The 18,594-nt window shown below is 57.1% G+C and overlaps 1 protein-coding gene across 1 annotated transcript in view; it reads left to right on the top strand.

Annotated features, from left to right (window-relative positions):
• The window catches only part of FAM178B (family with sequence similarity 178 member B), an 85,435-nt gene that overhangs the window by 61,582 nt on the left and 5,259 nt on the right, over window positions 1-18,594 (top strand). The window contains exons 11-12 of the mRNA XM_088026214.1: window positions 1,212-1,299; window positions 7,944-8,069. Coding sequence (XP_087882340.1) covers window positions 1,212-1,299; window positions 7,944-8,069 — 214 coding nt within the window. The remainder of the gene's footprint in view (window positions 1-1,211; window positions 1,300-7,943; window positions 8,070-18,594) is intronic.

The following is an 18,594-nucleotide window of genomic DNA, read 5'->3' as shown; positions in this document are numbered from 1 at the left end:
GTTTCCTCTAGCTTCGGGACCTCTCCTTTGCTTCTTCTGATGGCTCTCTGCAGAAACTAGGGACTGTGGCCACAGCAAGGTCCGTGCCAGGGGCTGACGTCTGCTCCCAGAGTGTATGGAGGTGCAAGAGAGATGTGACCCTCTTGGTGGAGACGAGCTGTGGCAGGGAGCGTGGACAGAGGAGGGGCCCTCGACTCCCCCACAGCCTCCTCAGCCACTGCCCACCCCAGCCTCATCCTCTGGTCTCCACGCCCCTCCTCTCTTCTCTTTCTGATCCCTCTAGTCCTCAAGGACCCATGGAAATCAGAGCCCTGAACATGAGCTTCTGAAATCCCCATCAGAGGTCTTCAGTCCCAAAGAGAAGAGATACTAGCCCCCTGAGTGAATCAGTTAAGACTAATTAGTGCTTGACTCAGAAGCCCAGCCCAAAGTGACTAGAAGCCAAAGGCACTTTATTGTTCCACATGACCAGCTGACCTACTGAATGGTCCAGGGGCCGGGGGCTTCAGGCACAGCAGGCTCTGGGTTTTGGCAGAGCTCTGTGCCTGTCCTCTTGTCTCTGCTTGCTTCATCCTCCAGGCTCTCCCACAAGGAGGCACGATGGTCACCAGCAGGTGTGGGATCACCTCCTGCCCGACCGGTGGCCCTGCTGGAACGGCACACGTTCCGCTAGATAATTCCAACCAGGGCACTGAGGCGACCTCTAAGAGGCTCAGTCACTCAGACTCTGATGGGCCGGGCCTGGCCCATGTGCCCAATCTGGGTGAGCAGCTTCTCCAAAGGAAAGTTGATGCCGGGTGAAAGAAAAACGAAGTTTAGCCCCACTTTCCACTACCCTGTGTGGGCTGAAAGATTCTAATGCTGCCAAGGACAGAAAAGGCAAAGGTCTGTGCCAAAGCAGTTGAACATTCCTTATCTCTGTGTATCCGCAGGTAAGTACAGATACTCAGAAAGATGAACTGAGAAGAAAAACACTGCTGAGCCAACCTCTGAAATTACCAGTGACTTTAATTTTTTTTCCTTTTGCTTATTTTTTAACTCTGCCGTCATGTTTTATTGCTTCTAAAATAAATGATAAATACTATAAAGCAGGAGAGCAGGACGGAGTACTCCAGACAGCACGCCTCTCCCATGCTGCCCCCACATGCGCCTCCAGCCCACTTGCTCTCAGAGTGTCCCACCCCTCAGTCCCTCTTGCTCCTTCCCCACAGGCAACTTCGAAGCCAGCTCAGCCTCGTGGTCATTGCCCAGATGCTGGACCAGCAAGAGACGCTCCCTCTCTGGCAAGAGAAAGCCCAGGTGAGTCTTGGTCTCAGCTGGGCAGCATCCCCTGGGCCCAGGAAGCCTGTGGGTGAGCAGAGGGCGCCCCCGCCCTGAGGCCTGCCTGCTCCTGTGGCTTTTCCCAAAGGTTGGGAGCCTCAGGCCAGGAGAGGCAAGTTGAGTGTGAATTTTTCCCTCATATCCTTGCATTCAGCAATTACTGTTTTGTATGCCCACTGTGTGCTAGGCACTGAGGCTAGAGCAGTGAGCTGGGAGCATGTGTTACTTGTTGGTTTGGTTTTTTTTTTAGCTGTGGTAAAATATGCATGACATAACATTTACCGCTTTAACGTTTTTGTTGTTTTGTTTTTTTTTTACCATCATGACAAGTTTAAGTGCAGAGTTCAGCCGTTTCAAAGCGTACAATTCAGTGGCTCTGAGTACATTCACAAAGTTGTGCAGCCATCACCACCATCCACCTCCAGAACTTTTTTTCATCCTCCCAAATAAAAACTCCATACCCGTTAAATGCTAATTTCCATTCTGCCCTTCCCCAGCCCCTGCTTATATTACTTTTTATAGGTGGAAGGAAAAACAGTGCAAGTGAAAACAAACAATATGGCCTTAAAACTACTCACTCCTAGTGCCTCTCCTTTTCCAATGTTAGGCATTGGAAAAGAGGGCAGAAAGAAAAGTAGAGCTTTGTCTTCTTTCCCCATTCCCCTTCTCTCCAGAAAGCTCTGACCACAGCCTCCACAGCTCGGGGCCCTGGGGGCAGCGTGGGTCCCAGCCAGCCCAAGGATGGGTGGCAGAGAGGTTGAGCATGCCCTCACCCTTACCCCCTAGAAGCTCCCTGGGATCGAAGAATAGTTGCTGGGTACAACCGAGCCCTCTAGCTCAGCAACACGAGAGGGACCAGGCAGTCCCTGTGAAGGGCTGTGCATCTCTGTTCATAGAGGTGTCCTCGGGAAGCCTGCGTAACCCCTTGCCCAGAGTGCTGAGAGAACGTTCCGGCACATCCCAGGGCAGGGTGGACAATATCGCTGAGTCTGCAATGCCAGGATTGCAGGGCGGGAGCTCAGAAAGCTGACTGGTTGTATTGGCTTGTCCGAGTGGGCTCGGCCTGGCTTTTGCCGCGGCTGCCCCCTTTGCCATAAATACTTTCTCCCGAGGACTTAGCCTGGCTGCAGCTTATTGTCATTCCAGTTCCTGCTGAAATGACACCACCACTCAGAGGCCTTTCCTGACCACCCAATGCAAAGTCCCCTGGCACATCCCCCTGTTTTAAATTATTTACCTGACATTTTCTTATTTATTAGGTCAGGGTCTGTGTACATGTGTGCGTGTGCGCGCGCACACACACACACACACACACACACACACACACACACCCCACCAGCAGCAGCAGCTCCTTGAGTACAGGGACCAAATCTTTCTGCCCGTTAGCACCCAGCACAGTGCCTGGCACACACGGGGACTCTGCGTGTACTTGTAGAGTGAATGAGCCTGGAGTGGAGCCCCTGGAGTGTGCGAGAGGAAGTTCCCTTTCCCCAGAGACCTGGGGAAGTCACTGGGGTGACTTCACACAGATGAAAGCCTGATGACAGAGCATCTCTGTGAGGAAGGAGAGACCAAACAGTGTCTCGGGGGTGCCAGGCTGTTAGGAGTGGGGGCCGGCAGAGATGCAGCAGGCAAACAAGACCACCTGGACCCAGAGGGTCTGGAGGGCAGATGGGGGTCTGTGAGCCCCAAGGAGAACAGAGCACGGTGTCAGCAGAGCAGAGGGGAAAACCCAGAGCGTCCAGCTCAGGAAAGGCAGGACCAGCTGTGTGTGTGGGGCGGCGGGGGTGGGGGGGTCGCCCACCTGCAGTGTTTGGCAGTGACCAAAGAGTGGCTCAAGCATCCAGGCCCAGGAGCCCCCAGCTTCTCCCCAGAGCCTGCCAGGGGCCAAGCCCGGCCCAGCCCCACCCAGCTCCAGGGCTCTCCCGCCATACCAGTTGCCCACATGCCCACCGTGCGCCCATCTCTTCAGGAGACCCCAGCTAAGCACCGCCTGTGTGCCAGTCTCCGTGCCAAGCTCTGTGCCAGGAACCAGCCTCCGAAGACGGGGTGTGAGAAAGGTGGGCTGAGGGTGCAGTGACTAACACTGCCCGAGGGCTATGAAGTGGCTTCCAGAGAAGGTGTCCTGAGCCAGGGCTAGGAGGCTGAGTCAGTGCTCATGTTGCAGAGAGGAGAGTCTGCCGGCCGCCGGTGCGGGCTGTGCACAGCTGCGCCAGCCTCCTGGCGGCTCGGGGAGAGGAGGGACCAGCTGGGGCCTGCCTGCAGGCGCCCCCCTCCCTCCCCCCCCCCCCCCCCCCCCCCCCCGCCGCCTGTTTCCCCCATCTCCACTGCAGGCGCCTCCCAGGTCTCCGGGCTGTAGGCGCTCCCCTTTCCAGTCTGGCCTGTCAGACGGATCGTTGCCTTCAAAGGGCCACCACCTTGGCCCCACAGCCTCCGCGTCAAACCCCACAACGCCCCCTTTCCCCAGCTTCTCTATGTGGCCTGCCCGCACCACCTGTTCTTCCCAGCCCTCCTCGCGGGCCTGCCCCACTCCCTCTGCACACAGCTCTGTGCCCTGACCCTCCTTCCTTTCCATCATCACATCCCAACTGAAATGGCTGTAGCCAACACTCTGCATAGTGTCCCAGGGGCTGTTCTCAGAGCTTACCTCTCATAGCAGCCCCCCGGCTGTAAGGACTGTTACCATCAGATGTTTTTCACAGATGGGGAAACTGAGGCAGGTGCAGTTAGGAAGCTTCTCAGGGCCATACAGCGGGGAAAGCCCTGGAGCTAGGATTCAACCGCAGGGTCCTTGCCCTTGACCACTGCAACATGCCGTCTCTGCTTCTCCAGCCCCTTCCTTGGCTCTCATCGTGGTGACAGCCCAGACCACGCCTGCCCTTTCATGCTGAAGGTGCCCTGCTGGTCGCTTGAGCTTTATCCCTAAGTGGCAGATAGGAGAACAAGGGCTGTGGCTTCTACTTCCTTCATTGATGTACAAATGCTTGATAAACCTTATCAGTTGATTGACTCTGAAGGGGAGCCGGGGGATAGAGAATTGACTCCTCTAGGAGAAGTTCTGGGGTTAGTGCCTAGGCAGAGGGTCTCAGGGCACTGCTGGGCAGGAGGAGTCCCTGACCCCTGGATGGCTTGACTCTGTCTCAGGCTACAGTCTAAGGCCCTAGGAGTAGGAGCTGAAGAACTAGAATTTGGGGAATGGGACTTCTGTAGGTGGTCAGGATGTACCCCCCCCCCCCCACCGCCAAGGCCTCATTTTCCAGGAGAGCCTTGGAGTCAGGCTGCTTCCTGTTGTCCTTGGGAATCTTGGGAATATCCCAGAAACAGCAGGGTTTTGGCTTCGTGCACCAGTGTGCTCCAGACCCTGCTTGGGGCACTAAAGATACAACCCTGAAGAAAATTCAGTCCCTCCCTTGTGAAACTCACTGTCTAGGGGGAGACGGACACAGGCACCAAGAAAAAAGTAAATATTTGCCATACCAGATGGTCATAAGGGCCCTGGAGAAAAATAAAGCCAGATAAAGAGGAGAGGGAATGTTGGGAGATGGGGATATTTGTGCATAGAACTGAAAACGTCAGGCAGGTTTCTCGGGGAAGAGCATTCCACACAGGAAACAGCCAGTGCAAAGGCCCTGGGGCAGCCAGAGTTCTCTTAGGTTAGAGGAAAAACAGAAGCCACTGTGGCTGGAGAGCCATTGGAAGGTTTTGATAAGAGAAACAGAATCTAATTTATAAAATATTTTTAAATTACTCTGGCTGCTATGTTGAGCTTAGGCAATTGCAGTAATCCTGGTAAGAGATGAAGGTGGTTTGGCCTGGGGAGATAGCGGCGTAGGTGGTGAGAAGTGGTCCGACTCTAGGTGTGTTTCCCAAGCACAGCCAGTGGGACAGGAGATGTGAGAGGAAGGAGACAAGGAGGGCTCCTGGACCTATGCAACTGGCAGGATGGAGAAGCCCTTTACCGAGATCGGCAAGACACAGGTGGAACAGGTTTGGAGACCAGTCGGGAGTTTGCTTCTTCTCCCAGGCCACCTCTTGCAACACAGCAAGCCTCTTTCGTCAAGCCACGTCTTCCAGTTTGGAGTCGGGAAGACACGGGCTGTAAATGGCCCAAGTGCAGGAGTTCAAGGGTCTGCATCTCCTAGGGAGAGGCTGACAGCAGTCCTGCCCTGCCCTGCATTCGTTCAGGGAACGAAGACTTAGGAAACATATAACATGTGCCAGGGGCTGTGCTCGACCCCGGGGGACACTGTGGGGAACAAAGCTGCCCTCGTGGGCCCTACGTTCTAGCGAGGGGGGGGACAGGTAAGAAACATGGTAAACAAGTAAATTACAGAACGCGCTAGGAGGTGGTAAATGTGGTAGACGCAAAAGTCATTCGGGGTGAGAGGATTGGTAGGTGTGGGTGGTGTGGGCGGCAGTGTCGGGGGTGGGGAGGCTGGGGCTGGAAGGCGGTTAGGGGCAGCTGCACGTGTCCGGTCGCAAGGCCCGGTGAGGGTGCCGGCTCTAGGGGACAGCAGGGCTGCCCGAGCCTCACTGACACTTAAGATCCTGGCCTCCTCCACTGGGCAGATGGAAGCACCACCGGGGCCTGAGCACAGGAGTGACCGGCCGTGTGGCCAGTAGCCCGGCTGGAACTCGCCTGCCTCCTGCTGCCCCCTGGGCGGACAAGACCAGTGGAGGCCTGCCTGCTTGGGTGATCATTTGCCTCTTGCCTGGAGGTGTCTGTCCTAATGGGCTGTTTGTAGAGACAGCTCCCAGCGGCCGGCTGAGGTGGGGAGGTGCGATGTCAGGCCCTGGCCCTCCCTCCTGGGATGCACGGTCCAAATAAGCCCTTATCCCAGAGAGGGGTGTGGCTGCCAGAACTGGAAACAAAGGAGGGTAAGCAATCAGAAGGCGGCAGCTTGCTGCGCTGAGCGGGGCGAAGCAGTTTTTGTGGAGAGGAAAAACATGGGAGCTAGCGAGCCGCTGAGCTGCCGTTGTGTACTCCCCTGCCCAGCCCCGCCCGGGCCTCCCATAGCAGGGAGGGGCTAGCTGGGGCGAGGCTGCCTGCCTGAGGACGGCTTCTGGGGGCGTGGGCTGCGGAGCCTGGCCCCTGTGCTTGCACAGCTGTGATCCCCAAGCAGGCAGGGCTGTTTTGGAAACCATCCCCAGCCTCGCAAGGCCTGAGCAAGACAGCCCAGCTCTGGTTTGGGGGAAGCTCCAGATGGTGCCTCTCTTCGCCTAGAACCTTCTCTCTCTTCCTGCCTCCTCTCTGTTCCTAAAGGGATCAGACACGAGGCCGGGAAGCCCTGGCCCCCTTCCAGGAGCCGAGGCCCTAGGCCTGTCTCCTAGCCCTCAGCCCAGCTGCTCTTGTGGGCTGTCTAAGCCTGTGGCTGGCTGAGATGCTAAGCAGGTGTCTGCGGGTGAGTCAGGGAGAGGAAGCCAGGTGTGCCAGGCAAGGCTGGGCTCGAGCAGGGAGCTGGGCTGGGGGCTCAGGCCTAAGCCCTTTGGCCAGCCTACATCTGCTACATCTAAAAAGATGGTGCCTCTGTGAACTCGGCTGGCTCTGCTCCTTCAATCTGCATCCACCCCTTTCCCAGGGTTGCAGGTGGGCCCAGAGGCGCCAGGGACCCACATACTGCCTGCCTCTGTCCTGACCACAAGTTAGTTCCAGGGCAGCTGAATGGTCCTTGTTGGGGCTGAACCCAGGCGGCCCAAACCAGGTGCAGGGGCTGGGCCCGAAGGCGTGGCTCACTGCTGACACCTGGACTCCTGCCGGCCCTGTTCCTGGGAGGGGTGGGGGCACTCCCATTTGTTCAGAAAGGGTGAGCAGTTTACATGGGGGGTGGGGGGCAGCTAGCAGATTAAGGGACATAGCAACCATACGCAGTGTGCAGACCTTGTGGGGAATCCCCGTTCCAACAACACAACTGGTAAGGACATTTTTTGAGACCGTCAGAGAAACCCGAACACGGTGTTAGATCATATAAGGAATTCTTGGTAATTTTGCTGGGCAAGAGAATGATACTGTGACCATGCTGGGGAAAGAAATCCTTATCCTTTTGGGTGAGAAGCTCTTTATGGGTAAAATGATACAGTGTTTGGATTTGCTTTGAAATCCCCTGGAAGGGAAAGGGCGGGGCGGAGAAATGGGGGCAGGCAGAGCGATGGGGAGCAGGCACAGCCAGCATGAGAGGGGGCGGGGGGCGCAGAGCCTCTGCTCCTCCGTGAGCCCCTCCAAGCCCACAGCAAGTTCAGCGGGGAGAGGGACTTGAGCAGCCGCTCGGGGTGGCCTTGGTTCTTCCAGGCCTGAGTGCTCCCTCCAGGGAAGTGGATCAAAGCCCCAGCCTACAGAGATCTGAGTTCACGCCTTTGAAGGAAGGCTCGGCCTGTGCCAGGCCCTGTGTGCACGCGCGGCTCTCCTGTCCTGGGAACAGGGTGTGTGGCTGTCTCCACATCTTGCAGCTACAGGACACTCAGGCTCCAAGAGGCCACACAGCATGCCGGGGAGAGGTGGATCCAGGTCGTGGAAGCTGGTGGTCTGGCTCCAGAACCCATGCTCTGACCTCCCAGTGCCGGCCGAGGCCGAGTCCCCAGGTGTCCCAACCCCCGCTCTGTGTGACAGCCTCTCTTCTCCTTCCCAGCTGTCTTCGCTCAGCCAGCTGCTGAGCCTCATGAGGCCATCATCTCTCAGGCAGTACCTGGGCTCTGAGACCTTGCCACCGTTCCAGGGGCAACAGCCAAAGGCCAGTGCTGAGCTCGACCGCAAGGTGAGCCCCCCCCCCGCCCCCCGGCGCCTGCCCGCCCAGCCAGGGTGCGGCACCGCCAGCTAGCGCGGAAGGCAGGGCCGGCCACACTGCCCAGCCTGGAGGGCCTTATTGCCACCCCAGGGCCTTAAAATTCCAGCAAGCTGCCTCCCTCTGCTGAGAGGAAGTGCTCACCGTCCCTGCAGAGCCTGTAATCAGGGCCCTTGCCCGTGCCCCTCACGGAGGCGCAGTGGGGTGCTGTGTGCACGGGCATGCGCATCCCCCTGGCCCTGCTCCGGGGTTTTGCCGCATCCTTGATGGTCTGGTACGGATGTGTTAGCATGGGGTGCTCCGGGAGTCGTACAGCACAGCTTGGAGAGGATGCAGGAGCGAAATCCTGGTGAGGGGAGTGGAGCTGGGCGCTTCCTCCCTGTTCCTCACCGTGGTTGCCACTGAGGCTGAGTCCTTGGCCTTTCCCCCAGTTCTTCCTTTTTTTTAAAAAAAAGATTTTATTTATTTACTTGAGAAAGAGAACACAAGTGGGGGGAGGAGCAGAGGGAGAGGGAGAAGCAGGCTCCCTCTGAGTAGGGAGCCCGACGCGGGGCTCGATCCCGGGACCCCAGGATCATGACCTGAGCTGAAGTCAGACACTTAACCGACTGAGCCACCCAGGCGCCCCTCCCCATTTCCTCCTAATGGACTTTCCAGACATTGCCCAGCTCTTCCGAAAGCCCGGCTTTGGTGGGAGTCGAGGACAAAGCGGTATCCCTGAGCCTGCAGGTTGTGCGGTTTGGAATGGGGAGGCCTGGGGACACTGGGGGTGAAGGTCAAGCAGGGGCAGTGGTGTAGGATGTAGGGGCTTCAAAGTGGGAGCCCCAAGCTTGGCTCTGGGAGGTGGGGAAGGCCGGGGGAAGGGTGTAGATCTCAGTGAGCTCCCCTCTCCCTGGAGCCTCGAGGATGAGGAATGGAGATAGACATCTTCCTAATTTAGGAAAGTAGTAATTCCAAAAGCTCACTTGGAGGGTGGATGTTGACGATCCAGAAGTCCACCCTTTGGGCATTGCTCTGCAAATCAGATAAATGAATTAATTTACTTAATGAACACAAGTGAACCATTAAGAAGATATGATGATCCCAGGTGGATGCGCCTCTTCTGGAGCACGTAGGTAAGGTTATCTTTGAGTTGTGCCTAATATTAGTGCATTTACGAGACTGCTGCCTGCCTCCCAGGAGAGTCTGAGCTGTGTGCATGCCCTGTTCTGTTCTCCCAACGATTTCCTGGGAAAAGAGCTGGTCGCAGAGGCTGTGTTTGGATGTTCCACGGCCTCTAGAAAGGAGGTGGGGTTGGCCCATGGGCAGGAAGGATCTGTCTGAGCAGGACACAAATGGACAGGCCCCAGGCTGGACTGAGGGAAGGAAAAAGGAAAGAGAAAGAAGAGGAGCAGTGGCAGAAAAGAGGCTTGCGTCTGATTTGCCCAGTGAAGAGTGTGCACTTCAAACACTTTGGAGGCTACGCCTGTGACCTCACCCAGCAGAGCTGTGACCACCAGGCCAGAGACCTCCACTTGGCTCCTTGCTTTTTGGAGCCCATCTGGTAGCAAATGTCTGTTCCACACCCAGGGAAGAAGAGGAATAAGTGGCCTGAGGGTGTCCTTTATTCTGAGCACTGTTCTCATGCGTGTAAAGGAAGCTGTGTCCCGCTGGTCAGCTACCATTTTGGAAATGACTCGTGTGGCCTGGAAACATGGAGGGTTCAGTGTGTCTCGGCAGGGTGTCCCAAAAGCGTAGGGTGTGGGCCCCGCCCAGGGCAGTGAAGGGGGCACGTGAGGCCAAGGCTGTTCTCCAAGGCCTTGGCTGCCCCTCTTGCCCACCTAGGATTGGTCCCAGCCTGACAGGGAGGTAGCCAGGAGCAGAGGAGGGGAAGGGCCCTGGTCTGGGGAAGGGGAAGAGGTGGGGCTGGTGCGGGCGTGGGGATCTGCCCAGAAATGGGAAGTGTTCTGTCCCCCTGGGCGGGTGCTGACCGGAAGGGGCCAGGTGAGGCAGGTGCCGGGCTCCCACAGCCCAGCCCTGCTCCCACCTTGGCCAACTGACTCCTCATTAGGCCCGAGCATGTTTCATCTTCAAAGGTGATCAGGCTACTCACCAGCCAAAAAGAGCAGCGGCGTCACCCGCCCTGTTTTACAGGGAGTGGTGGTCTGGGCCTGGGCTGAGCCTTTCATCCCTAGGGCTCAAAGTCTTTGCCTTCCTTCCCTCCAGGGGCAGTGGGGAAACTAAGGCCAGAGTGAGCTTGGCCCGAGGCAGCCCGGCCTGGAGGAAATAGGGCTTTCCCAGCCCTTGGGGCGGCCGTGCTGAGCCCCATCCGCCAGGCCCTGCTCACCCCTGTCTGGGAGACTTCCTGTGAGAAGCTGGGTGACAGCCCTCCTCCAGCCCTGCAGATAAACACTTCTGCCAGGCTCCCCTCCCCCTGTTCTCCCCACCTCCTCCTTTGCCCAGTCTCCTCCCTCTCCTAGGAAGCTCCCAGCCTTCTTCCCCTCCCTGGCCTGCCCTCCCTTGGGGCTGGGCGAGCTGCTGTCTGGTGCCCAGGGCTTGACTCTCTCTCTCTCCACGGATCCTGTGGCTTTGCAGTTGACCCTTTACCAGTGGGTCTCCCCAGCTAGACCGTGGGCACAGCATAGGGCCCAGCCTCTCCACAGCCCCGGTATACTGGGTACTGGATAAGTGAATGAATGAACAAAGGAATGAACGCGATTTGAGTTCCTCTCCCCTCTCCAAAGTCTCTTCTTCCACCGCATTCGGGCCGTCCACTCTCCTACCCGTTTCCAGAACCCTCTCCCTCTGCATGCCCTCTGGCCAGCCTCTATGTGTCAGCCCCCTTGTCGCTGAAAGTCCTTGTTTCATGAAGGCCACGAGGGTTTATGGCCTGCACTTCTTGTGTTGGAGGTCCTTGACTTCAGAAGCCCTACCTGCTCATGAGAGAACCAATCACAGCGCATTGTAATTATGAGCCGGTGAGATTCCTGCCTGGGAAAGCTAACCACCAAGAGCAACAAGAGCAGCAAGCTGGTCCCGCTGCAGCACTGCAGGGGGCTGGACCGGCTGTTCGTCGGAGCTGGGTCCGAGCACAAAGTGTCCTAGCAAATCAGGCAGGGTTTGTGTAGTCTAAGACTCTGCTTCCTGGCGAGATGAGAACACTTTCAGCATTTCCAAGTGCTTTTGATAAAAGAAATGGTTGCTCAGCCCCCTTGGTGGTTATTGGGAGGCCCTGTGCTCACCTGGTTTGAGCAGGGGCTCTCCTGGAGGAGAGTAAACATCTAAGTCAGAGTAAGTACCGGGGTCTGAGACAGCCCATCGGCAGGCAGGTGCCCATTCAGCTCAGAGAGGTGGAGAGGATGTTTTAATGCAGGAGGCAACTGCAGAGCTGGCTTCCTAGTGCTTCCTTGGGTCCTTGGATCCAATTCTGTAAGAGACCAGCAGCGCTGTCCCAGGCCCCGTGTGAGCCTGTCCTTTGACCGCTCTGCAGACAAACGTGTAACTGGACGTGCTTTGCTACTGTCTCCTCAGCCTTCCAACCCAGAACCAGGAGTTTCCTTTTCGGTGGCTTTACGTGAACCGTCTTGGGCCAGATTTTGTCTAATTGCATTCTGCCCAATTTCAGAGTCTTGGTCTATTCACTTGAATTGAGATTCTTGATGTTTTGGTCTTGTTAGACCCGCCATTGTGTGTTCTGTTTCTATGTGCTCACCTTCCTGTTGTTTCTTGCTTTTCCTCAGGCCTTTTGCTATAGTGAAGGAACTTTTTTGTTCCATGTTTTTCCCCCTGGGGATTCGGAAGGTCTACAGAACCAGGATCGTTATGGTGGGATGGGACGTTTTCCCCCAGTCTGGTTAAATCTGGGAAGTTTGAGGAAGTTAAGCGTCGTGTGGGAAGAAAACGGAGGTCCACAAAGGGGGATGTCCTAGAGTTGGGGCTGCATTGAGGCACCAGGAGCCGGGTTCCTGTCTCCCCGTCTTCCAGGGCATGTCCTCCACACAACCTGATGAGTGTCCTCATGGGGCCCACTGATGGCTCTGCATCTGTGATGGTCCTCAAGGCCCCACCACCCAGACTGAGCCTGGGGACCACAGGTGGCTCCCATCAGCTTCCTCACCATGCACACCGCGTGCTGTCCAGCTCTGTGCTTCCGAGGCTTGGGGATGGCTTGTGTGTTGGAGAAGTGCGTGTGTAAAGAGTTGATTTTTATGCGGGGGTGGGTGAGTACCACACGCTTGAGTGATGCTCTGGGGTAAACAAACTCTGCCCTACTGAACAAACTCCTTTGCCCCTCACTCCTGGGTCTCTGCACTTCTTCTGCAGAGGCTGTGGGCCCGCCGCACGCACGTGTGTGTGTGCACGTGCGTGCACGTCTGCATGCGTGCATGTATGCCTGTGTGCATGTGTTGTGTGTATCTCTGTATATCTTTGTGGTGTGCCCTCGTGTTAAAGAGTTGACAAACAAGTCTGATGGCTTTTGCTCCTGCTGTGGCTGGGACTGGCCTGCCCCTGCGTCTGGTGACCCTGCCAGGAGCCGCTGGAGCGACTGGGGTGTGGTTTAGGGAGGTTGTGGGGAGTGGGCAGGGAGGGTGCCTCTAGGGCCTGGCAGCTCTGTGCCTGGCTCTGCCCTCTCCTGCTGGCACTCAACACCAGCCAAGGGACATACTCCCTCAGGCTTGGCTGGAGAACAGGCCCCTCGCCCCACGTCAGCCAGAAGTCCAGGTGGAGCGGGGGCCTCTCCCTCTCCCCGTACCCTCCGCCGTCTCACCTGCAAGTGCCTGTCCTTACATCCTGCCCCTTCCCTGCACCTGAGGGGGAGTCCTGCCCGCAGGGCCGGAGACCTTAGTCAGGGCAAGATTGGGAAGAAAGGAACTGGCTTGAAGAAACAGAAAATAGACATTCGGGAATCCTGCGTTCCTTCTTGCCTGGTCTGTGGTGGGTTCCTTCTTCCTTCCTCCAAAATGAGGAACATCCAACATCTTTTGAAATAAACCTCAAAGAGATGGCCTCTGGGAAGCTGAGCCCGAGGGGAGATCCACGTACCAGCCCCGGGTCACACCCACCTCGGAGGCCGCCGAGCCTCTTCAGAATGGGTGCTTGTGAGCAGCTGAAGGCCACACTGGGGCCCAGGCCCAAACTAGCTGTGTTTGGGTCCCAGGAACCCTGGCTTCTTTGCAAGCAGGACTTGAAGTGACAGAGTGGAGCCAGAGAGAGCAGGCTTGGATTCTTTAGGCAACTTCTGAGCCCTCTGCTCCAGGCCCAGTCGTCCTGGAACTCTTGGGGGTACCTCCCCCAGGCACAGCCCTTGCTCCCTGCAGGGTAACTCACCTGACACTGACACTGGCTGGCCTGACAGTCCTTCTCTTCATCTTTTGAACCCTCCTGGACAAACCTGTGATTGTCTTTCTCCCACTCTTACTTAGGCAAAGGCAGTCCTAAGTGCCCATCACATCCATGTTCAGCCCCTCTGTCAGGGGGCCCTACTTCATCCCCATAGCTTCTCTCCCGCATGTCAAACCACACCATTTGATTCCAGGCAGCAGATATCTTTCCCAGACGTCATGGGAAATGTGAGATGTCAAGCCTCCATTCTCTTTGCTCCTGCTGTTCCCTCTTCCTGGCAATGCCTGGCCTGTCTCCCCTGTCCTTGGATTCCTGTGGTCATTACAATCTGTTCACTTGACCCATGGCCTGTCCACACGTTGCTTCACACACCTAAACAGAGTCACCTCTGAGGATCGGGTCCAGAGTCTGGCTCAGTGGCGTCCCACGCCTCCCACTGAAATGGGTGCCCTGGCAGGTGCAGCCTTTGGGAGGGACCCTTGCCCACCTCTCCTGCGCTCAGCCCTGCCCCACCTTGTCTCTTCTCCCAGGCTATACCTTCTCAGGGACAGTGCCTTCTAAATGCTGCGTCTAAGCAGTTTGGGCTCAGCTCCTACCACACACCTAAGGAGGACCAGGAAGGGTGTGTGAGGTCCCTCGCTCACTTCCCCAGATGGAGGAGCAGTTGCCAGGCAAGCCGTGGCCTTCTCAACTGCTCTTCTGTTCACTGCCTTTTCGGTCCCTTCTCCCATTTTTGCCAGGACTTTGTAGTAACAGAAACACAGACACATATCCTGGAAGGTCCTGGAACAGCCCATCAGCCTCAGCTGGACCAGAAGCTGAGCAGTGGCGTGAAACCTCTCTCTGCATCTCTCAGCTCTGCCCTTTGGTGTATTCCCAGGCAGGCTTTCCCTGCTGGTCCTGAGAAACTCCAGGCTATGTCCTTCCCTTAGCAGCCCTAGGAAGTGGGGGAAAGAAAGATCTTTTATCCTAGAGTCCTAAGCAGAATCCCAGAGTTGAGGCTCATTGGCTTGGCTTGGGTCATATGCTCATCTGTCAGCCAATCAAATCGGCAGGCATACAGTGGCCGGCCCGGGTCACATGTCTTCCCCCAGAGTCAGGGCTGAGGTCACCACCATGGAGTTTAGGGAATCGGGGGGCTGCAACACTCTTGACAAAGATGGGGGCAGGATCCTGGGTACCCAGAAACCTTGGATGCCGATAGCCTGGTCTGTAGCCGTGGGCAATGGCCCTACGCTGTGATTTCTATAGGAAGTATAAGGACTCAGTGCTTTCCAGGGTCCTCCCATGCCAGCACACCAGGAGATAGTTCAGGGAGCGAGAAAGATAAGAAAGAGAAGAGAAGAAGCCATTGCTTTTGAGGAAATGGCTTTTGAGGAAGCCAGTACTCTCCATAGGCTCTCCAGCCCGTGGAGGGTGCCCATGCCCACACCCTGGCTGGTTTCAATGGGTCTGTCCAGCACCAGCACCCACATACTGATGTGCTCATGCACAGCCAGTCCTAAATTCTCAAACATTTGCACTGGGAATCTGGTCCCTCTCTGGGTAGTCGGCAAAGCTGGGCTTCCGGTCCAGATCCCCCTGGGGTCAGGGTCTCTAGTCCCAGCTGGAGGAGCAGGAAGAGCCAGCCAGCCAGTCCTGGCTTGTCATCTCCCCTACCCCCCACGGCCAGCAGGAAGCCAGAAAGGAAGGGTGGGCTGGGTGGGAGCACTCTAGCAAAGGTTTGCCTACAACCCCTCGTTCCTCCCACCAGCAGACACAGGAATGGGTCAGATGCTCTGAGATAACCTCCCTGCAGCAGATCCACAGAACTAAAACCCCTCAGCCTTCCTGCCTTTGTCCCAGCTCCATCTCTTTCCCACCCCTGCCCCACTGTGCCAGGGCCTCCTCGTTCCCTCCTCATTCTCAGTACCAAGAGCAGGGGCCACGGCTGTGTAGGGGCCAGTCCCAAGTTTGAGATAAAGCTTAAAAGAGCATCTCTTTGTCTGTCTGGAGTTCAGGGTCTGGAGTCTCTGAACTCACTTTGTCCAGGCATCTGGACATGCAGGTACAGGACGCACCTTCTGCGGGATGGGAGCAGGCGGGCCCGTGCTGGGCCTCCAGGGTCCCTCAGCAGGCTGCAGAGATGCTACCTGCCTGGCTGCCCAGCTGGGACCCGAGAGCCAACTTTCTCGCCTGCGGCTGAGCCAGAAGTCCTGTTCCTTTGCAGACTCTGCCAGCCTGTCTCCCATCACCCTCGACTGGCCTCATCCCTACTCCATGTTGAGGGCTCCACCCACCCCCATGCCCAAACCGCACTTTCATTTACAGAATTAAGTGTCTGGCCTTGTAAGCCGGAGGGTAAGTGTGGCAGGCCCTGCCTGTGACATCTGCTCCCTGGCCTCTGTGCTCTGTGCCTTCAGGGACCCTGGACTCGGGAGAGGCCTTGTGTCACCATCTCATTTCCTAATTATCGGTTGTGTATCCTTGTCATCTCCTTCTTGCGAGGTCCAACCGATGACCCATCCTGGTCAGAATCTCCTTCGAACTCAGCTTTCCTTTTGGCGCAGTCCTCTGCTTGCAGCTTGAGTGCTGGCCCAAGGCAAGGTCAGGCAGTAACCTTGGAGCGGTAGCAGCATGAGCAAGGGGAGTAGGTCAGGCAGTTTGCTTGTGGGCACAGGGAAGAAATAGCGTCCTAGAGATGATGGCAGGTGCCACACTCCAGGACGGGTCTCCTCTCCTCTTGTGTTCTGTGGACATACCAGCGGGACAAGGTCTGGCTCTCTCCACCAGCCTGAGGCTCTTGGCCTGGGGCCCCCAAGTAGCCCTACCTCAGGATTACTCATTCCTAATTATTGTTGTTGTTATTTGCCCATCCTGTGGTAGAGTACCATGCCCTTGGGGCTCAGGCTTGGGGCCCCGCTCCCCGTCCTAGGGGCACAGCCTCATCCTCTGTACCCTGCCGCTAATAGGCCCTCGGGCCTCTGCTGGGCAGTGCAAAGGGAGCTTGTTCCTTCTGAAAGAGGGTGTCTCCAGTTAAATCCCCTTTATGGAAAATACACACACACACACACACACACACACACACGGAACTTGTTAAGCCTTAGGAAGAGAGTACAGACATCTGCTTCAGACCTAACCCTTATTGGAGATCGTCATACAGTCAGGGGATCTCTCCAAGCTCAGCTTCCACATCTGCTCAAAATGAGAATCATTAGGCCTCTCTGGGAGCCCTGCTGGGTTGGGGCACTGTGAAGTGGTACTGTAGGTTTAAATTTGATTTTTAACAAAAAAAGAAAAAAAAGAAAAAGAATTCATGGAGGCCTCGCTCTAGCCTTGGGTCTGAAATGTGCCAAGGCAGACAGACCAGTGCCGCTCCAGTCTCCCCCAAACCAGATTGGTTCAAGAGTTGACCCTCAGCATGTGTGCGTGCATCTGTGTCTGACAGAAACAAAACCCTTGAGTGGACCCACATGCAGAATTCTCCCCCTGGAGTCCATCGGCAGGCCCTCTGGACAGGGCTGAGAGCAGCCCAGCCAGATTGTGATTGAAGGCAGGCGCCCCCCCCCCCCAACCCCGGGCAGTCACCCCCCAGGGCCTGTGAGCATGGAGAGGTGAAAGCAAAGGAGGCTGCTTTGGGTCCTGGTGTCCCAGGCAGGGAGCGGGCACCTATAGGTCTGCAGGGCCAGCATCCTGAGCAGAAGCCCCTTGGGTCTAGCAGCCAGGCCGGGAAGACCATGTCCTTTGGGTGAGTCTTGGTTTTCCCCAGCAGGTGTTCCTGAGTCAGCCTCCCCCCCCCCCCCCCGCGGACTCCATACCGCCCCCCACCCCAGCAGCTGCCCCAGAGCCTGGCTGAACCTGCTCCCACAGGATGGTCACCCAGCCTGGCAGCTTCCAGGGAAAGGGCTTGGTTTGGAGACTTGCCTGGGGCAAGCCTGGATTCTTGGTCATGACCTGAGGCGGGAGAAACCACTGTGTTCCGGCCAGAGTGACTTCCTGGGAGATCCTCTGCCTCCTCCTTTCTGCCCTATTTTAGTGTAAATAACCCAGGCCACAGCCTGCTCCCTTGGCATTAGCTGGAGGGGAATTTTCTAAAGGATGAAGTGTCTGGGAAATGTTCACCCTTTTTCCCTCCTTTCTTATGACGAAAGCGCTGCAAATGGAGCCTTGGCTGGTGGTTCCTGCAGTCCGAACTAGCCGGGCCAGAAAAGGAGACACTGACCTTCCCTTCCCCCCCGCCCCCCTCACGGGGTGACAAGCCCTATCTCTCATCCTCATCGTCCTTCCCCGGGGGGAGGGCAGGGCGTTCAGGCTCTAGAGCCGGGAGGGAGGCATCCAGCACAGAACTTCCCAGAAAAGTTGGCCTGCTCCACTCTGGGGAGAGACCCAGAAAGTGATAGCTCCAGGCCTTGCTGGCGGGGGGACGGTGTCGTCTCGTCAGCATTGGGTGCGGGCATGTCCCTCTCTGCCCTCGCCCTCTGCCTTTCCCCAAGTGGCTGCCTGAGGTTTCCAGGGCTCCATTGTCCACAGGGGCTTCCAACAAGCCCCTGCTGACACCCAGAGGGGGAAGAGTTGGGCAGCCTGCGCTGGTGGGGGCCCATTTCTCCGACAAGATCCGGAAGGCCTGAGAAGCATAGCACCCCCGCACCCCAACCCCAAGGAGTGTCTCTGCGTTACCCTTTAACCCTGAAGCCACACTGCCTTCTACTCCCTCCCGACACACAGGACCCTGGGGACTTGGAAGGTGCCTCAGGCTGAGGAGAGGGCCACCTTGCACTTCCAGCTGTGGAGGAAATGGGAGCAGGCAGGGGGCTTGGGGCTCACCGGCTACCAGCCCAGCTGCTGCATGGCTTCTGCCGGCTTCCCTTCCCAGTCTTGAAAGGGAAGACAGAGCCCCGTGTCTCTGTGGTGCCAGCCTGGACAGGAACAGGCTTGCTGAGTTCAGGAGCCGGCCACAGCGCGACTGGAGCAGGAAATCCAGCTCCCACAACCTGGCTGTTTACTTTGTCACCCCCAGGAGTGGCCCGCTCTCCCCACTGCTGCTGGTGCTCCGGGCCTGCCTCTCAGAGGAAGGAGGCTCGGGTACAGCCCCCTCCTAGCCAGAGCCCCAGGTTCTGCTAAATGTCTGCTTCTCAGACCTTCACAAAACAGGGCAAGGGAGAGGAGTCTGAGGGAGGGTGGGGTTCACAAGAAGCCT

This window comes from Eumetopias jubatus, unplaced genomic scaffold (genome assembly GCF_037043125.1).
Source record: "Eumetopias jubatus isolate StellerSeaLion01/CBP00866 unplaced genomic scaffold, mEumJub1_p1.0 scaffold_9, whole genome shotgun sequence".
Classification (NCBI taxonomy): domain Eukaryota; kingdom Metazoa; phylum Chordata; class Mammalia; order Carnivora; family Otariidae; genus Eumetopias; species Eumetopias jubatus.
The sequence above is the reverse complement of the archived record's forward strand: the minus strand, read 5'-3'. Positions and strand labels throughout refer to the sequence as shown.